The sequence below is a fragment of the Sciurus vulgaris genome (genome assembly GCF_902686455.1).
Source record: "Sciurus vulgaris genome assembly, chromosome: 12".
Taxonomy (NCBI): Eukaryota; Metazoa; Chordata; class Mammalia; order Rodentia; family Sciuridae; genus Sciurus; species Sciurus vulgaris.
In genome coordinates, this window is record NC_136473.1 from 101,096,554 (window position 1) to 101,116,687 (window position 20,134).

The following is a 20,134-nucleotide window of genomic DNA, read 5'->3' on the forward strand; positions in this document are numbered from 1 at the left end:
ATTTTCCACAGAAAGAAAAACATAACTGTGTTCATAAAAAAAAATTCAAATCCCATCTCCTCCTTTAAGCATTCTCTTACTATTTCATTTATAAAGATTATTTTATGGTCATTATGAATAAACTATTTCTGAGGCTGTGTACCTAATATGGTATGTTACTTTTGTGTTCTTAAAAGTTCCTCTCTGTTTTAAACTTATTTACCTCATTTATTTCCTGTAATGAGTCAATCACATCATATTTCCCTTAACTGAAAATCAATCAGTGTCTTTGGAAAGATGACAACACATTTTTTTACTACCATGCAAGAGTTCTATATTTTTCTGTATTTCTAACGTAAAAAATAGAAACAAAATAAATTTCACGATATAAATTATTTTATTCTGATCTACTTTTAAAGGAATACACAAAATTAGCTACTTCATTTTCTTACTATCATTATAGTAATAATAAAAGACTAGTATTAAAAAGACCCAGAAAATCATCTGAAGAAAAGCAGAGAATTTGATCATGAATAGGGATAAAACAGCACTGAACTAAAAGATTCACTTGTGAATATCCTAATATGAACATATTTTAGAATTACACAGCAATTGTGAAACAACAGAAACTATTAAATGTATTTAATAACACTGGATTTCCAATGGTTGCAGACATTTCAATCTCAAATAAGATTCATGTGCCTCGGGTGTATATGTAAAATTAATTGCATGTGATAACCAATATAAATTCAATTTCCTTTTCCAATCTCACTGATTGCATCTCTCGAAACAAGTGCATAGCAGGTCAATTTCTCAGGAGCCACAAATTGGCACTCAATCTCCTAGGTGATAAACAATGCTTCCCCTCTCAACCTTCAACTAAGAAAATGAAATTTTAATCAATATACATTCCTCACCCTCAACACTCTAATCCTGAAGAGCTGTATTTGTGGTTGCCATGCCTAAAAACATTATTAATCCTGAGCATCATAACATTTTAGCTAGAGCACTTATTCAAAGCCAAAGCATATTTATTAAAAATTCAAGCTATACAGAATAATGTATTTTATCTTTAATTACATATATGCTTATCTTTGTGTGTGTGTGTGTGTGTGTGTGTCTGTGTGTCTGTGTAAGCATGCATGTGCAGGTGTATATGCATGCATTTCTGTCCAATTAAAAAGAAAGTCTAAAACAATAAATAATCCAGTAGCAATGACACTTCCAAAGCAGTGCCCAGTATGTGGTTTCTAAAGGAAGTAAGACTAACTGGTAAATCACAGAAGGACTAAGATAGGTCCCAGATTGGAGATGCATATAATTAGTCCGGAAAATTTTGTCATATCAGAGAGAAAAGCTTTATTTTTGGTACCAGGGATTGAACCCAGGGACACTTAACCACTAAGCCACATTCCCAGCCCTCTTCTATTTTTTTTATTTTGAGTCAGGGTCTCACTAAGTTGTTTAGGGTCTCACTAATTTGCTGACGCTGGCTTTGAACTTGTGATCCTCCTACCTCAGTCTCCTAAACTGCTCAGATTACAAGTGTGCACCACCGCACCCACCAAGAAAAGCTTTTTATAAAAGACTACTATCAAAAAGACCCAGAAAACCATCTGAAGAAAAGTTGAAAATTTGATCATGCATAGGGATAAAACAGCACTAGACCAAAACATACCAAATATGTTAAACATATAAATTTATTAAAATACTCTAAAGAATCAACATTATTTTGAAAACTGTAAATAAAAGAAATAAGCATTTATCTTACCTTTCCCATACAACCTATACTTAAGAGTAATGAAACCACTGACAAAAAGGAAACTACTCTTCACAGGAGAATTCTGACTAATGGACACATGTACATTAAAATATAAACATTTTATAATCCTAATGAGTTAATGGTTTTAATGGTAGGCAACAATCATCAATAGTCAGCAGCATGACAGAGAGAAAACCTGATTTTTACTTATAAAAAATACATATGCCCCTCCTGATGGAAGTACACACTGGCACCCATACAGGGTTCTCTGGGGCAAAAAACACGTATATAAAGTTTAGTCAGCATTGGATCAAGCCTATAAAATTAAATACAAATTTATGGTACACCACAGGAATGTAATCGACAAAATCCACACTCTGGTAGATTTGAAAAAAAAAAGTCAATTTGTTATACCAAATATTAATTATTACTATAATTTTTAAAATTAAAGAAAAATTAAAGATGTAAGAAAAAGAAAAAGAGTTGGAGGGAAAACCTATTGGCTCTAACAAATAAAACTTACTGTGATCAGAGACATGGGTCTGTACTGCCCAAAATGAGACCCCAACCTCATGTGGCTTCTGAGCACTTGGTATGTGGGTAGGTTGAATGGGGGCTAGAATATTTCATTTTCATTTTAATAATTTAAATAGCTACATGTGACTAATGGCTACCATATTTGATGATGCTAATACAAATCAACAGAAAATTAAGAGACCTTCCAATCATAATATATTGTAGATGGATCTTATGAGTCCCTATTTAAACTAATAAATCTTAAGATATATATAAAATTATTAGGAAACTAGGAACCCTGTCAGATATTTAGCCACCATAAGCAACTATTGTTAATTTTTTAAAATGTGGTAATTGTATTTTTGTAATTAGGGGAGGACGGACCCTCCTTAAAAAAAAATTCTAAAATCTTTGCAGATAAGGGGGTTTCAAGATGGTGGACTGGAGGGTGGCTGCATTTCATGTTGCTCCAGGACTCAGGATTCAAAAGAGGAGATATTGAGAGACTTGGGACCAACTCAAAGCAGCCGGGTGAGTCTCTCCCATTGGGGAGGCGTCCCGGATGGGGCGGTAGTCCCAGAAGGCAGGGAATTTGTGAAGTAGAGCTGCCCAGCGAGACACCCCTCCCCCGCTGGAGCAGTGAACTCGGACAACTGGGAGCATTGTAGAGGAGACCGCTCAGCACAGCGCTTGGACTCGGAGCAACCACTGGGGCTCCAGGCGGCGGCCCAGAGGAGGGGCTGCGAGGAGAGCTGTTTGGACTCAGAGTGACCACTCCTGAACGCCGGGGCCTGCCCGGAGGAGGAGGAGGAGGAGCGCGGCAGGTCGCTTTGACTCGGAGGATGCACCAGAGCTACAGGCGGTTGCCAGAGGAGAAGCTGCTCAGCAAGCTGTTTGGACTCAGAGCAACCACTCCTGAACACCGGGGCCTGCCTGGAGGAGGAGGAGGAGGAGGCGGAGCGCGGCGGGTCGCTTGCACTCGCAGTGACTGTGTTGGAGCTCCAGGCGGCTGCTCAGAGGAGGAGGCGAGTGGTGAGCTGTTTGGACTCAAAGCGACCACTCCTGAACACCAGGGGGCTGCCTGGAGGAGAAGCGCGGTGGGTCGCTTGGTCTCGAGTGGCCTCACCAGAGCTCTGGGCGGCTGCCCAGAGGAGGCGTGCAGCGGGTCATGTGGACTCAGAGCGACTCAGAGCAACTCAGAGTGACCGCTCCTGAACACCCGGGGGGCTACCTGGAGGAGGAGGAGGAACGGGGCGGGTCACTTGGACTCAGAGTGACTGCCCAGGGCTACGGGCGGTTGGCGGGAGGAGGAGGCAGGCAGTGAGTTCCTTGGACTTCTAGTGACCGCACAGGAACAGCGGGCGGCTGTCTGGAGGAAGAGGCGTGTGGCGGGTCTCTGGGACTCGGAGCGATTGTACGGGGCTCCAGGTGGCTGCTCAGAGGAGGGGCCGCACAGCCAGGTAATTAGGTGCAGAGCAGGGTCCCAGAACCTAGGAGGCTTCTTGGTGGAAGAGGAACACAGAGACACACTTAGGGGCGTAGCGAAGGTTCCAGGACTGCGGGCAGATTCTCTGAGGAGGGGCAGCCTAAGGAGACTCGTCTGCGAAGGGTGAGGCTCCCAGGCCCAGGAGGTAGGGCCGGGCCCCTGGAAACTTTGCAGAGGAAGGCAGCCCAGCCCAAGCAGTAGCTGTAGATTGAGGGGAACCTCTAGGAGGGAAACTGACTAGCAAGACCTCCCCACCAGGTGAGTCTTCTCTACTGGGTGAGGTTTTCCCACAAGGACGGTAAAACCAGAGACACAGGCCCAAACAGGCCTTGCCTCAGCCCATAGCCTAGTTCCCCTTTGGATGACCATTCATCAACAAGTGGAGGCACCTCTGCCCACTAGCAGGGAATATACCCCACCTGAAGGCCACCACCCCTAGAGAGCCAGCTTCCTTGTGGAGCACCGCATTACCAACTTCCTCCAAGACTTCAGCCTACTGAAGGCTAAGAGGGGATATACTAGAAATCTTCAGGGACATTATAAGTCAATAGAGGAAATCTGCAATATCTCAGCCATCCACCGATACCTGAACAATATGAGAAAACAAGGGAAGAAAATGCCCCAAACAAATCTAGATGTTACATCAATAAAACCCAATGACAGCATGGCAGAAGAAATGACAGAAAAGGAGTTCAGAATGTACATAATTAAAATGATCAGGGAAGCAAACGATGAGATAAAAGAGCAAAAGCAGGCACTGAATGATGAGATGGAAGAGCAAATGCAGGCATTGAATGATCGCACCAATCGACAATTAAAAGAGCAAATACAGGAAGCAAAAGTTCATTTCAATAAAGAGTTAGAGATATTGAAAAAAAAACAAACAGAAATCCTTGAAATGAAGGAAACAATAAACCAAATCAAGAACTCCATAGAAAGCATATCCAATAGGATAGAACACCTGGAAGACAGAACCTCACACATTGAAGACAAAATATTTAACCTTGAAAACAAAGTTGAACAAACAGAGAAGATGGTAAGAAATCATGAACAGAATCTCCAAGAACTATGGGATATCATGAAAAGGCCAAATTTAAGAATTATTGGGATTGAGGAAGGCGTAGAGAAACAAACCAAAAGAATGAACAATCTATTCAACGAAATAATATCAGAAAATTTCCCAAATCTGGAGAATGAAATGGAAAATCAAGTTCAAGAGGCTTATAGGACTCCAAATACACAAAATTACAACAGGCCCACACCAAGGCACATTATAATGAAAATACCTAACATACAAAATAAAGACAGAATTTTAAAGGCTGTGAGAGAAAAGAACCAAATTACATTCAGGGGGAAACCAATACGGATATCAGCAGATTTTTCAATCCAGACCCTAAAAGCTAGCAGGGCCTGGAACAACATTTTTCAAGCCCTGAAAGAAAATGGATGCCAACCAAGAATCTTATACCCAGCAAAACTTACCTTCAAATTTGATGATGAAATAAAATCCTTCCATGATAAACAAAAACTAAAAGAATTTACAAAAAGAAAGCCAGCATCACAGAACATTCTCAGCAAAATATTCCATGAGGAAGAGATGAAAAACAAAGAAGCAAATCAGCAAAAGGAGGAATTAACCTAAAGGAATTGTCAAATAAAGGAGGAACCAAGTCATGTCAAATAAATAAATAAATAAATAAATAAATAAATAAATAAATAAATAAATAAATAAATAAAATTTTTACAATGAACCAAATGACCGGGAAACCAAATCATATCTCTATAATAACCCTGAACGTTAATGGCCTGAATTCATCAATCAAAAGACATAGACTGGCGGATTGGATTAAAAAGAAAGATCCAACAATATGTTGCCTGCAACAGACTCACCTCATAGAAAAAGATACCCATAGACTAAAGGTGAAAGGATGGGGAAAAACATACCATGCACATGGACTCACCAAAAAAGCTGGTGTATCCATCCTCATTTCAGATAATGTGGACTTCAAGCCAAAGTTAGTCAGAAGAGATAAAGAAGGACATTTCATACTGCTTAAGGGAAGCATAAATCAGCAAGATATAACAATCATAAACATCTATGCCCCAAACAGTGGCTCATCCATGTATGTCAAACAAATCCTTCTCAATTTCAGAAATCAAATAGACCATAACACAATAATACTAGGTGATTTTAACATGCCTCTCTCACCACTGGACAGATCCTCCAGACAAAAATTGAACAAAGAAACCATAGTTCTCAATAACACAATCAATAATTTAGACTTAACAGACATTTATAGAATATACCATCCAACCAAGAGCGAATACACTTTCTTCTCAGCAGCACATGGATCCTTCTCTAAAATAGACCATGTATTATGCCACAAAGCTAATGTTAGCAAATACAAGAAGATAGAGACACTACCATGTATTCTATCAGATCATAATGGATTGAAGTTAGAAATAAATGAAAGAGTAAAAAACAGAAACTATTCCAACACCTGGAGATTAAACAATATGCTATTATATGATGAATGGATAACAGAAGGAAATTAAAAAATTCTTAGAGGTAAATGAGAACAAAGAAACATCATATCAAAATCTCTGGGACACTATGAAAGCAGTACTTAGAGGGAAATTTATTTTATGGAGCGCATTTAATAAAAGAAGTAAAACTCAACAAATAAACGACCTAACACTACAGCTCAAAGCCCTAGAAAAGAAGAACAGACCAGCACCAAAAGTAGTAGAAGACAGGAAATAGTTAAACTCAGAGCTGAAATCAATGAAATTGAAACAAAAGAAACAAAACAAAAAATTGACAAAATAAATAGTTGGTTCTTCGAAAAAATAAACAAAATTGATAAACCTTTAGCCACACTAACAAAGAGAAGACGAGAGAAAATCCAAATCACTAAAATTCGGAATGAACAAGGAAATATCACAACAGACAGGATTGAAATACAAAACATAATTAGAAGCTATTTTGAAAATCTATACTCCAACAAATAGAAAATTGCGAAGACATCAACAGGTTTCTAGAGACATACGAATTGCCTAAACTGAACGAGGAGGACATATACAATTTAAATAGACCAATTTCAAGTAATGAAATAGAAGAGGTCATCAAAAGCCTACCAACAAAGAAAGTCCGGGACCAGATGGGTTCTCAGCCGAGTTCTACAAAACCTTTAAAGAAGAGCTCATTCCAATACTTCTCAAAGTATTCCATAAAATAGAAGAGGAGGGAACCCTCCCAAACTCATTCTGTGAAGCCAATATCACCCTGATACCTAAACCAGACAGAGACACATCGAGGAAAGAAAATTTCAGACCAATATCCTTAATGAACATCGATGCAAAAATTCTCAACAAAATTTTAGCAAATCACATACAAAAATATATTAAAAAGATAGTGCACCACGATCAAATGGGTTTCATCCCAGGGATGCAAGGTTGGTTCAACATCCGAAAATCAATAAATGTCATTCACCATATCAACAGACTTAAAGAATCACATGATTATTTCAATAGATGCAGAAAAAGCATTCGATAAAATACAGCATCCCTTCATGCTCAAAACACTAGAGAAAATTGGGGTAGTGGGAACGTTCCTTAACATTGTAAAGGCCATCTACGCTAAGCCCATGGCCAATATCATTCTAAATGGTGAAAAACTGAAAGCATTCCCCCTAAAAACTGGAACAAGGCAGGGATGCCCTCTTTCACCACTTCTATTCAATATCGTTCTTAAGACTCTAGTCAGAGCAATTAGATAAACCAAAGAAAGTAAAGGGATACAATTTGGAAAAGAGGAACTCAGACTATCCCTGTTCGCTGATGACATGATTATATATTTAGAGGAACCTGGAAATTCCACCAGAAAACTCTAAGAACTCATAAGTGAATTCAGTAAAGTAGCAAGTTACAAGATCAATGCTCATAAATCCAATGCATTTTTATACATAAGTGATGAATCTTCAGAAAGAGAAATTAGGAAAACTACCCCATTCACAATAGCATCAAAAAAAATAAAATACTTGGGAATCAATCCCATATATTTTTTTAAATTGATGGGAGTAAGCATTTAACCTCTATACTAGGAAGAAGTTTGCTTCCCCGCCGCCCAGAAAAGATAATGAAAACAAAGAACTTAAGGGAAAATATGGATGGAATACTTTGTAAGTGACTCTTGTTAGAGGCAAATAAACTTTTTTACAATATTTTATGCACTGTAGCTTTTTCAATAGTGACTCGTCTATTTTCATTTTCTAGGAGTTATACCTGAATTTTTCTCCTTGACACCATTTGACTTTTCACAAAAGAATAGACAGTAATGCTCATATGGATCTCTAACTGGTTCACAATTTGAAGAAAAAAACTTTTTTTTAAATTTTTAACTTACATTTTAAGATTTGGCAGGCAAAAAAAAAAAAAAGCCATCTGTAGCCCCAAAACAGGTATCTATGTCAAATTCCTAGAACATATGATGCTATACTGTGGAAAGGGGTGGCAATGTAGTTATGGATCTTGAGATTCCTAACTCCCGTATGATCTGGGTAAACCCTAAATTCAATGACAAATGTCCCCAGATATACAGAGGAGAACAGAGGACAAGGCAAAGGGAAAAAGCACAGACAGAACTTAAGTGTTCACGTGCCAAGGAAACCAGCACCCTTTTAGCTAGAAGAGGTCAAAAACAGATTCTCCACCAGAATTCCAGAGAGAGGGTAGTCCTATACCTACCTTATTTTCAGACTTCTGGCCTCTAGAATTCTGAGACAATAAATTTTTATTGTTCCATGAACCATCAAGTTCATGGAAAACTTTCATGTTAGCCACAGGAAACTAACTCAAGGGATTCCCCATTTTTTTTATTATTGACCACCTCATTTTTGTATTGCCTCAAACAGAAGTTGTTGCTCTAATAAATAATTTTTTGAGTATAATAATTTGAGGAAAGGAATTTTTCATTTACTGAATAATATATACCTACTGCTAGAAAACTATTCGCCAGTTATAACTTCTTCTGCTCCTTTCTACCTTTTTTTCACTCTTCTTGATCAAACACCTAAGGTAGCCTTTTACTTTAAACTTCACCAACTTTAAGCTTAAACAATTGTTCTAGCTTTCTAATGGCTGGGTTAGGAAATTCTACCTGAAATTATCAGATTCATTCATATGGTATGTTACCTTTTTCTCTACAGTTGAGAGTCAACACCAATAATTCCCAGAGCTTTCTAGTTTCGTGATTTTTTTTTGCAAGGGGGTAGGTACTGGGGATTGAACTCAGGGGTACCCGACCACTAAGCCACATTCCCAGCCTTATTTTATATTTTATTTAGAGACGGTCTCACTGAGTTGCTTAGCACCTTGCTTTTGCTGAGCCTGGCTTCAAACTCCATCCTCCTGCCTCAGCCTCCTGAGCTGTTGGCAGTACAGGTATGCACCACCGTGCCCAACTTGTTTCATAATTTAATGTTTTATAGTTATCCCTTCTTTATTTCATGACCTTCCCTCCCTCAAACTTAATAAAAGAAATAGCACACTGATAATTAAGTAGTGATTTTATAAGTTATAAATTTTTATAAGTGAAAATTTTAAACATTGAAGATACTTATTAAGTGTTCTACAGTATCACAAAGAAAAATTATAAGCCTGTATTCAAAGCAATTCATTTCCTCCAGCTTTCCATCTGCACACTACTCTAGGTTGTATTTATTTTTATAATATAATTTTAATATTTCTATTATCATCTAATGTCTAAGAATGAGCATTAAATTATATCTCATTCTCTATGAAAGTTAAGTAGATATGTCTTCTACTCAAATACTAATGCTATTTGTTCTTTAGTTCCTGTTAGTGAACTACACTGGGGTTGGCAATATCTTTAAAGAATACACAAATCTGTTTTTTAAGGCAATAATCCTTGTTATCTACAAACTGTCATTTCCACAACACAAATGAAAATGAAATCCTTTTCTAGCATAAACATGAAACAAGGATCAATAAGGCACACCCTTCAGAAATAACTCCATTACATGACTTCAAACATCAATCAGGTGTTTTCATCCCTTTTATAGGAAGTTAATGAAAGGAAATATGCCATTCTTAAAGAAATGACAATTACCTTGCTAGTTCAGCTCTTCCACTTTTAGCCATCTATATTTCTTTATGGTTCTCAAAACAAAGTTGTAGTGACTAAAGATAAGTTTAATTTTAGTGGTTAAATTCATTACCAATCTAGTCTTCTCATGAAACATTAAACCACTTCAAGCAGAAGGATTTTTTTAAAGAGACAATAAATGGCTAAGACACCATACCAGCAAAACACTAATAGAAAACTTGGAAAAGCTACCCTTTACAGTTGCCCAGTTAAAATGTAGCAAATTAATACAGTTTTCCATATTAAAAATATCAATGTTTTTATTTTTAGGTGAGAAAAGTCATAAAAAATGTTTCTGAGAGAATCATGCAGCCTAAAATGGAAAACTGGGGAGAGAGGACAAGATTATAGCTAACATGAAAAGGTAATGTATTATGTATGTACATATTTAACAGTAATCCTATACATGCAAAAACTACTTCATGAATTTCAGAAATGCAATTCAACCCTCCATTCTCCAGAATTTAAAAAAAAAAAAAAAAAAAAAAAAAAAAAGCTCATATTTGTTAAAACAACAAAGATCTGGGGACAGAGGTGAAGTAGAAGCCTGGAGTGGACTCTGTTCATTCAAGCATATAATCAGAATGAATTATTTACAAGCCTACTTTCATCTTCAGGGTCACTAAAAGCTGAATTCTAAGGAGCTCAGGAAAACTATAAGACATCTGCTAACCAAGGAGAATAAACAGAAAGAACTTAAGTAAAAATGTTCCCAAAAATCCTGTATTCAAGATTATGGGGACTGGGGTTGTGGCTCAGTGGTAGAGGCTTGCCTCACACGTGTGAGGCACTGGGTTCAATTCTCAGCACCACATACAAAAATAAAGACAGATATCATGTCCATCTACAACTGAAAACATTTTTTTAAAAAATTGGGGGAGAGCTGGAAAAACTAAGGAAGAAATGACAAGAAGCAAACTATAAAAGTAAAACTATCAAACAATAAGTCTTTTTTATTTTTTCTTTTTTGCAGTGCTGGGATCGAACCCAGGGCCTGCACTGGCTAAGCAAGTGTGGTACTATAAAGCTATATCTCCACCTCAAACAGTAAGTCTTTCTATTTTATTTCAAATAGTATCGAAAATTTATTCAACTGAGTAAATACATACAAAAAAATCCTCCAACAGCTCACCTATGATCTTTCAAATCATCTATCTTTGAAAGGAAAACATGAGAAAGTAGTTTAGTGTCTTATAAAAAAACACATCCCTCAAAGGTTATAAAATAAGGTTTATCAGCATGGTTGGGCATCAAACAACACAATCCCACAAAAACACAAAACCTTTAAAACTAGTGATCTCACATCATCTACTTTTCCACTCATTTTAAAGAATACTACCTTTTAAAATTACAGGTTCAGCAACAATATGTTTACCCATTCAATCAGCAGGTAAAATGCTATACCTAAAAGTGCTAGATCAGGAGAATTTTTAAGTAAAAAAAAAAAATTTTAAGTGACACAAAGAAGTTAGGTTAATTTACTTTTTTTTAAATAAAAAATACTTTGATTTCATGTAAGAATGAAGGTAAAAATTCATTTTTATTCCTACTTATTGATATGCTAAGAAGTAAATATGTAAACTTCATGCCTCTTTGGGACACTAAATATGAAACCATTAAAAGACAAAATCCCTAGTCTTAAGACACTTATATTCCAGAGAGACAGAGAATTACTAAATCAATCTGAAAACATGCATACCTACAGAAGAGATCGGAAAGTGGCAAAGGCTATGAAAAAAAAATAAATGAAACAGGGTACTGTACTATAATATGATTGAGTGACTGACTACATTAGACTGGGTATTCAGAAGGCCTCATGAAGGACATAGCCATGAATGCTCTAATGATTATCAAGAGTGGGACAAAGCAAAGGTCTAACGTAAGGGCAAGTTAGGCCTGATTTAGGAACAAAAAGAAAAGCAGGGGCTGGGGAGATAGCTCAGTCGGTAGAGTGCTTGCCTTGTAAGCACAAGGCCCTGGGTTCGATCCCCAGCACCCAAAAAAAAAAAAAAAAAAAAAAAAAAAAAGAATTTTGGGAAAGTGTCTCACTATGTTGCTTTGGAACTTGCTAAGTTGCTGAGACTGACTTTGGACTTGTGAAAATCCTTCCGCAGGCTCCCAAGGACCCCAAGAATGGGCTACCATGCCCAGCTTACAGCAAATTTTTACTTATAATTACACTATATATGCAATTTGTTACTAAATAAAAGTGAATGTTTATTGAAGTGTCAAAAAAAAAAAGAAAAGCAATGTGATAGGATCCTAGCAAACAGGGAAGAAATGCACAAAGTGAGATGATGAAAACAGGACCAGATTAGGAATGTTCAGGTCACAGTAAGTTTTTATATTATCTCTTTGGACTGCAAGAATGCAGCCTTCTTGCATGTTTTTTGTAAAACTGTTATTGAAGATACTATTATCACACAAACCAGAGGAAGAATTTTTCTTAAATCTCAAGTAAAAGTTAACCTTTCCTGAGGAGCTGGTATAAATTTACCTTATGTGAAAAAAATTTTAAGGAATAGTTTTATCATAACTGCCCCCCGCCCCAGTTCTGAGAATGTAATCCGGGACCTTACACATTTGTTTAATTTTTTTTTTTTTTTAGTAGTCAATGGACCTTTTTTTTATTTATTTATTTACATGTGGTGCTGAGAATAAAACCCAGTGCCTCCCACATGCCAGGCAAGTACTCTACCACTGAACCACAACCCCAGACCCCATTATGTAAATTCTGAAATCATGTTCTCCTCTATCTTCTGAACTCTAGAAAATTCAGTTAAATTTACAATTAGCTTCTTACAACTATTTAAGTCATATCTATTTTTAAATGAAGTCTTTACTTAAGCATAGTTTTAGATTTACCACAAAATTACCAAGATAGCAGAGTTCCCATATGTTCTCCACCCAGTTTCCCCATCATTAACATCTTACAAGAATATGATACATTCGTCACAATTAATGATCGAATAATGGTACCTTATTATTAAAGTCCATCACTTATTCAGATTTCCTTAGTTTTTAACCTGATATTCTTTTTCTCTTCCAGGAACTGATGTTATCTAATCTATCATCATTTCGTCTTCACTTTATCTTCATTTTAAGCTCTCTACCTATTGCTACCTAATATAGTTTATCTAACTCTATAAGCCTTTCCCAATGCTTCTGGGAAGAGTAATAATGTTATCAGAAATCAATTTATTTATTTTTTTAAATTCAGGATTTTTCTTTTCCATTTAGAGGTATTTTAAAGAAAGTTGGTATGAACATTAGTATATAGGTTTTTATTAAACGTAAGTTTTCACTCCTTTGTGATGAATGCTGAAAAGAACAAATGCTATTACATGTTGATTTTGGAAAATACTTTCTGGAGTAGTTGTACGATTTTTTATTCCTATCAACAACAAATGAATGATCTAATTTTCTTCATCCTAACAAAGCCGAGCTTGGTGGTACAGGCCTTAATCTCAGCGGCTTGGAAGGCTGAGGCAGGAGGATCACAAGTTCAAAGCCAACTCAGCAAAAGCAAGGTGCTGAGACCCAGTCTTCAAATAAAATACAAAATAGGGCTGGGGATGCAGCTCAGTGGTAGAGTACTCCTTGGTTCAATCCCCACCCTCACAAAAAAAAGCAAAAAAACAATGGAAAATTTTCTATTATTATGTTTCTTTCCTCATTTTTGTATTGGTGCATTATAGTTGTACATATTGATGAAATTTGTTATTACATATTCATACATGCACACAATATAACAATAAAATTTAGCTAATATCACTCCCCAGCATTACCCCCTAGTTTTTGAATAAACTTGTTTCTGTCTATAAAAATATGCTGGGATTTGAAATGTACTGTAAACTATAGGCTGGTTTGGGGAGAACCACGTCTACCATTGAATCCTCCTCTCCAATAACATGACACGTCTCCACTTATTTAGGTTTTTGTTATTTTTTTTAATCAGTAATTTATAATTGTCAGTATACCAATTCTATGCATATTTTATAAGGTTTATAACTAAATATTTCATTTTATTTAGAGAAGTTGTAAAAGATTTTTTTTCATGATACAGAATTGATTTATTTCTATGTATTGATAATAAACAGAAAAGAAAAGAATATGATATGGAAAATCCCAACTTAACAATGGTTCAGCTTAGTGTTTTTCAATTTTATGTTGGTGTAAAAACTATATGCACTCGGTCAATTTATTTATTGAAATATAAAATTAGCTTTTTTTTAACCAAGTTAAATAGTCTAGTATTATCCAAAGTAATGTTTATGAAAACTCTAACTTTTTAAAAATACACAGATTCAAGGAAATGTCCAACTAAAAATTATATTCAAAGAAAACACAGAAAGAGGTAAAAATCAATACGTAAAAAAGTCTTATGCATCTCTTAGGTTTAACTTCTGAAATACTCTTTTTGGTGACAAATTGAGCAACAGTAACCCTATCATTATTTAGCCATGTAACTTAACTTGGTCCCAGAAAACACAAATTTAACAAAAATGTGAGCTAGAACCAAAAAAAAAAAAATTGGCTTAAACATAAAATAATCACATTATCAAAAGGAAAAAGGTTTCTAGAGACATATGAATTGCCTAAACTGAACGAGGAGGACATACACAATTTAAATAGACCAATTTCAGATAATGAAATAGAAGAGGTCATCAAAAGCCTACCAACAAAGAAAAGTCCAGGACCAGATGGGTTCTCAGCCGAGTTCTACAAAACCTTTAAAGAAGAGCTCATTCCAATACTTCTCAAGGTATTCCATAAAATAGAAGAGGAGGGAACCCTCCCAAACTCATTCTATGAAGCCAATATCATCCTGATACCTAAACCAGACAGAGTCACATCAAGGAAAGAAAATTTCAGGCCAATATCCTTAATGAATATCGATGCAAAAATTCTCAACAAAATTTTAGCAAATCGCATACAAAAACATATTAAAAAGATAGTGCACCGCGATCAAATGGGTTTCATCCCAGGGATGCAAGGTTGGTTCAACATCCGGAAATCAATAAATGTCATTCATCATATCAATAGACTTAAAGTCAAGAATCACATGATTATTTCAATAGATGCAGAAAAAGCATTGGATAAAATACAGCATCCCTTCATGCTCAAAACACTAGAAAAAATAGGGATAGTGGGAACATTCCTTAACATTGTAAAGGCCATCTATGCTAAGCCCATGGCCAATATCATTCTAAATGGTGAAAAACTAAAAGCATTCCCCCTAAAAACTGGAACAAGGCAGGAATGCCCTCTTTCACCACTTCTATTCAGTATCATCCTTGAAACTCTAGCCAGAGCAATTAGACAAACCAAAGAAATTAAAGGGATATGAATAGGAAAAGAAGAACTCAAACTATTCCTATTTGCTGATATGATTATATACTTAGAGGAACCAGGAAACTCTACCAGAAAACTTTTAGAACTCATAAGTGAATTCAGTAAAGTAGCAGGATATAAGATCAATGCACATAAATCTAATGCATTTTTATACATAAGTGATGAGTCTTTGGAAAGAATAATTAGGAAAACTACCCCATTCACAACAGCTTCAAAAAAAATAAAATACTTGGGAATCAATCTCACAAAAGAGGTGAGAGACCTCTACAATGAGAACTACAGAACACTAAAGAAAGAAATTAAAGAAAACCTTAGAAGATGGAAAGATCTCCCATGTTCTTGGATAGGCAGAATTAATATTGTCAAAATGGCAATACTACCTAAAGTGCTATACAGACTCAATGCAATTCCAATTAAAATCCCAATGATGTACCTTACAGAAATAGAGCAAGCAATTATGAAATTTATCTGGAAGAATAAGAAACCCAGAATAGCTAAAGCAATCCTTAGCAGAAAGAGTGAAGCAGGGGATATCGCAATACCAGATCTTCAACTCTACTACAAAGCAATAGTAACAAAAATGGCATGGTATTGGTACCAAAATAGACAGGTAGATCAATGGTACAGAATAGAGGACACGGACACAAACCCAAATAAATACAATTTTCTCATACTAGACAAAGGGGCCAAAAATATGCAATGGAGAAAAGATAGCCTCTTCAACAAATGGGGCTGGGACAATTGGAAATCCATATGCAACAGAATGAAACTAAACCCATATCTCTCACCATGCACAAAACTAAACTCAAAATGGATTAAGGACCTCGGAATCAGACCAGAGACCCTGCAGATTATAGAAGAAAAAGTAGATCCAGATCTTCAACATGTCGGCTTAGGACCAGACTTCCTCAATAGGACTCCCATAGCACAAGAAATAAAAGCAAGAATCAACAACTGGGATAGATTCAAACTAAAAACCTTTCTCTCAGCAAAGGAAACTATCAGCAATGCGAAGAAAGAGCCTACAGAGTGGGAGAAAATCTTTGCCACTCATACTTCAGATAGAGCACTAAACTCCAGAATCTATAAAGAACTCAAAAAACTCTACACCAAGAATGCAAATAATCCAATCAACAAATGGGCTAAGGAAATGAACAGACACTTCACAGAAGAAGATCTACAAGCAATCAACAAACATATGGAAAAATGTTCAACATCTCTAGTAATAAGAGAAATGCAAATCAAAACCACCCTAAGATTCCATCTCACCCCCAATTAGAATGACGATTATCAAGAATACAAGCAACAACAGGTGTTGGCGAGGATGTGGGGAGAAAGGTACACTCATACATTGCTGGTGGGGCTGCAAATTAGTGCAGCCACTCTGGAAAGCAGTGTGGAGATTCCTTAGAAAACTTGGAATGGAACCACCATTTGACCCAGCTATCCCACTCCTTGGCCTATACCCAAAGGGCTTAAAATCAGCATACTACAGAGATACAGCCACATCAATGTTCGTAGCTGCTCAATTCACAATAGCCAGATTGTGGAATCAACCTAGATGTCCTCCAATTGATGAATGGATAAAGAAACTGTGGTATATATATACAATGGAATATTACTCAGCCATAAAGAATGATAAAATTATGGCATTTGCAGGCAAATGGATGAAGTTGGAGAATGTCATGCTGAGTGAGATGGGCCAATCTCAAAAAACCAAAGGACGAATGATATCACTAATAAGTGGATGATGACACATAATGGGGGGAGTGAGGGGTTAGTGTTAGGGTTAGAGTTAGGGTTGGGGAGGGGGGCAAGAATGGAGGAAGGAAGACTGTATAGAGGGAAAAGAGGGGTAGGAGGGGTGGGGGGAAGGGAAAAAATAACAGAATGAATCAAACAACATTCCCCTATGTAAATTTATGATTACACAAATGGTATGCCTTTACGCCATGTACAAACAGAGAAACAACATGTATCCCATTTGTTTACAATAAAAAAAAAATGGTGGGAAAAAAAAAGCAAAAAGAACAATAGGAAAAGTTATATTGGTTTCACACTTTCCTGTTAATAACAGCTTTCCTTTAAAAAAGATTTTTCTGTCACTAAACCTAAAGGGTAATTCATCTTACCTTCCACTGAAGGTGCCTGGTCCTGAGCTGAATACAGCATATCCTTGAAAGCCTATCAGAAAGAAAGAAAAGCAATACATGAAATAAGTAAACTTTACATTGAAAGCACCTGAAGCTAAAGACTTCTTTTTCAATATCCAGATAATGACTACCTATAGCTCCTTAAATTGAGAATTTAGCAAAATACATCGATTAACTTTAATAATCCATTCAATATTGTCCAGTCTTTAAGAGGAGAGCCAATTTTTACACTTTAAAAATTAAAGGGCACTTGGAAAAGAATGAAAAATCACCTGAAAGATCATAAACCCTTTACAGTAAGAAAAAAGAGTGAAAGAAACAGAGAACAAAAAAGTCCTGGCATCAGAAAATATGAAGAACTGGATAAAAACACAGTTTTTGGGTGCGGAGTAACATTTACATAACATAAAATTCAATGTCCTAACCATTAAGTGTACAGTTCAGTAGTATTAAGTATATTCACATTGCTATGCAACATATCTCCAAAACACTCTTCATCTTGTATACAAATTCTTTCCAGTGGAGCTCTGTAAAGTCCTCCAAAAGAGTTTAAAACTATAAAGATAATATAGATTTTATAGTTTTCTTTTTAGTTAACAACCATATTTAAATGATTTGAATAGTTGCAGTTTGTTCTCTCAACAAGTAGTTTGGGAAAGGAGTGAGTAGTAGTTTTCCATATGAATCAAAATGGCTCAGTCAATGAGTAGACAAGCCTCCAAGGCTGAGAGATTAGTCAAAAGCTTAGTGACTTTATCCAGTACCACTGCTTTCAATCTAAACACTGACAATTCCCAAAATGATCCAAAGCAGGATTTCTTGACCTTTAATTCTTTGAGGGTAGGGTTTTTAGTGGCATCCCTCATGACTAGAGATAGACTAGATACCAGTAACAACCCTCACCTCTCAGTTTTGAGATTGCCAAATGTCCCTGGGAAGGAAAATCACCTCTCCTTGAACCACTGGTGTACAGTTAATCATAAAGAACATAACACCAAAAAGAAAGAAAGAGGCAATATAGTAATACAACTGTGGTGTAATAAAAAATAAATAATTGGTCTTTGTGTCCAGTTCCTAGCCCAGAGCCCCTAAAACCTTTGGAATACATCGTTTTACTAATGAAATGGATCAATGGGGGGGATCCCAGATATTTTCAGGATAGGGACTGGTCACCAGAAAAAACAAATGATTAGAATGTTACAATTACAACTTTAGCCCCACCACCAAACTTCTGAAGAAGGAAGAGGTGCTAGAGATGGAGTTAATCACCAACTGAAATGATTTCATGTCTGTAAAATAAAACCTCAATAAAAGCCTCCAAACATCAAGGTTCACAGAGTTTCCCAGGTTTGCGAACACATTAAGGCTACAAGAGTGCATGGAAGCCCTTATGCCATCCTCAGCCTTATACCTTGCACTATGCATCTCTTCTATGAAGTTTTTTTTTTTTTTTCTCCCCAGGGGGTGAGGGGTGGTTACCAGGGATTAAATTCAGGGCACTCAACCACTAAGCCACATCCCCAGCCCTATTTTGTATTTTATTTAGAGACAGGGTCTCACTGAGTTGCTTAGTGCCTTGCTTTAGCTTAGGCTGGCTTCGAGCTCCCGATCCTCCTGCCTCAGCCTTCCGAGCCACTGGGATTACAGGCATGTGTCACCATGCCCAGCTTCTATTAGCTTGTTTCTAAACTGTCCCCTTTATAATCAATCTGTTAACTTAGTGCTTTCCTGTGTGACTCGTTCTGGCAAATTATCAAATCTGAGGGAGAGCTCTAGGAATCTCCATATTTGCACTCCACTTGTGGCTGACATCTTAAATAGGGACCTTGTGCTGAACTCTTACTAAGCTATGGAGTCTGCGCTAACAAAAGGTAGGTAGTTTCTGAACTGAATCAAACTGTCCACACAGTTGTTACTGAAGAACTGGCTGTTATCAAAAAAAAGTACCACATTTGGTGTTAAAATATGGTGGCACAAAATACTACACCACACCATTACCTTTTCAGAAAACCTTTATTAATCAAATACAATTTTCCTAAGGTTACATTTTGAAGCTATTCTCTTTTTTACCAAGCACTTATTCTTAAACTTGTTTGTAATCAAGCCTACAGGAAAGTGACAAAAATCTGAAACATCTTTTAAGACAATTACATACACACTCAATATTTTCTTTACAGTTTTATGTCTCAGGGACCACTAACTTCCAGATTAAAATAATAAGTTATTTCTAAAGATCTTATCAGATACAATCCCACATGGTCTCTATCCACTCTCCACAGAGCACTCGGAACACGATCAGGAAGGAGTGGAAGAAATCATTCGTGTGCCAGCGTGGGAGCGTACAGTCTTCATTGATCTTACAGACACATTCTTTGTAGCTCTTACCAAAGAGCTGCATGCCAACCACGGCAAAAATGAAGACGATGATGACCAACACCAAGGTGAGGTTTCCCAGCGCCCCTATGGAATTGCCAATGATCTTTATTAACATATTCAGTATGGGCCAGGATTTTGCCAACTTGAAGATACAGAGCTAAAAGCAAATATAAATTTTAATATTATTATTATAAAAATTTCAATGTTTCCAATGTTGATTTTTGTCCTAAGCTTAAAGTGGACTTTAGTCCTATAAAATTGTAATTATTATCAGATTAAAATCAGTTATTCCTAAAAAAAAAAAAAAAAAAAAAAAAGATCTTATCGAACATACGAAAGTC

At 36.4% G+C, this 20,134-nt stretch overlaps 1 protein-coding gene across 1 annotated transcript in view; it reads right to left on the bottom strand.

Annotated features, from left to right (window-relative positions):
• XPR1 (xenotropic and polytropic retrovirus receptor 1) overlaps positions 1-20,134 on the bottom strand; it is a 197,047-nt gene that overhangs the window by 154,951 nt on the left and 21,962 nt on the right. The window contains exon 2 of the mRNA XM_079105928.1: positions 17,397-17,448. Coding sequence (XP_078962054.1) covers positions 17,397-17,448 — 52 coding nt within the window. The remainder of the gene's footprint in view (positions 1-17,396; positions 17,449-20,134) is intronic.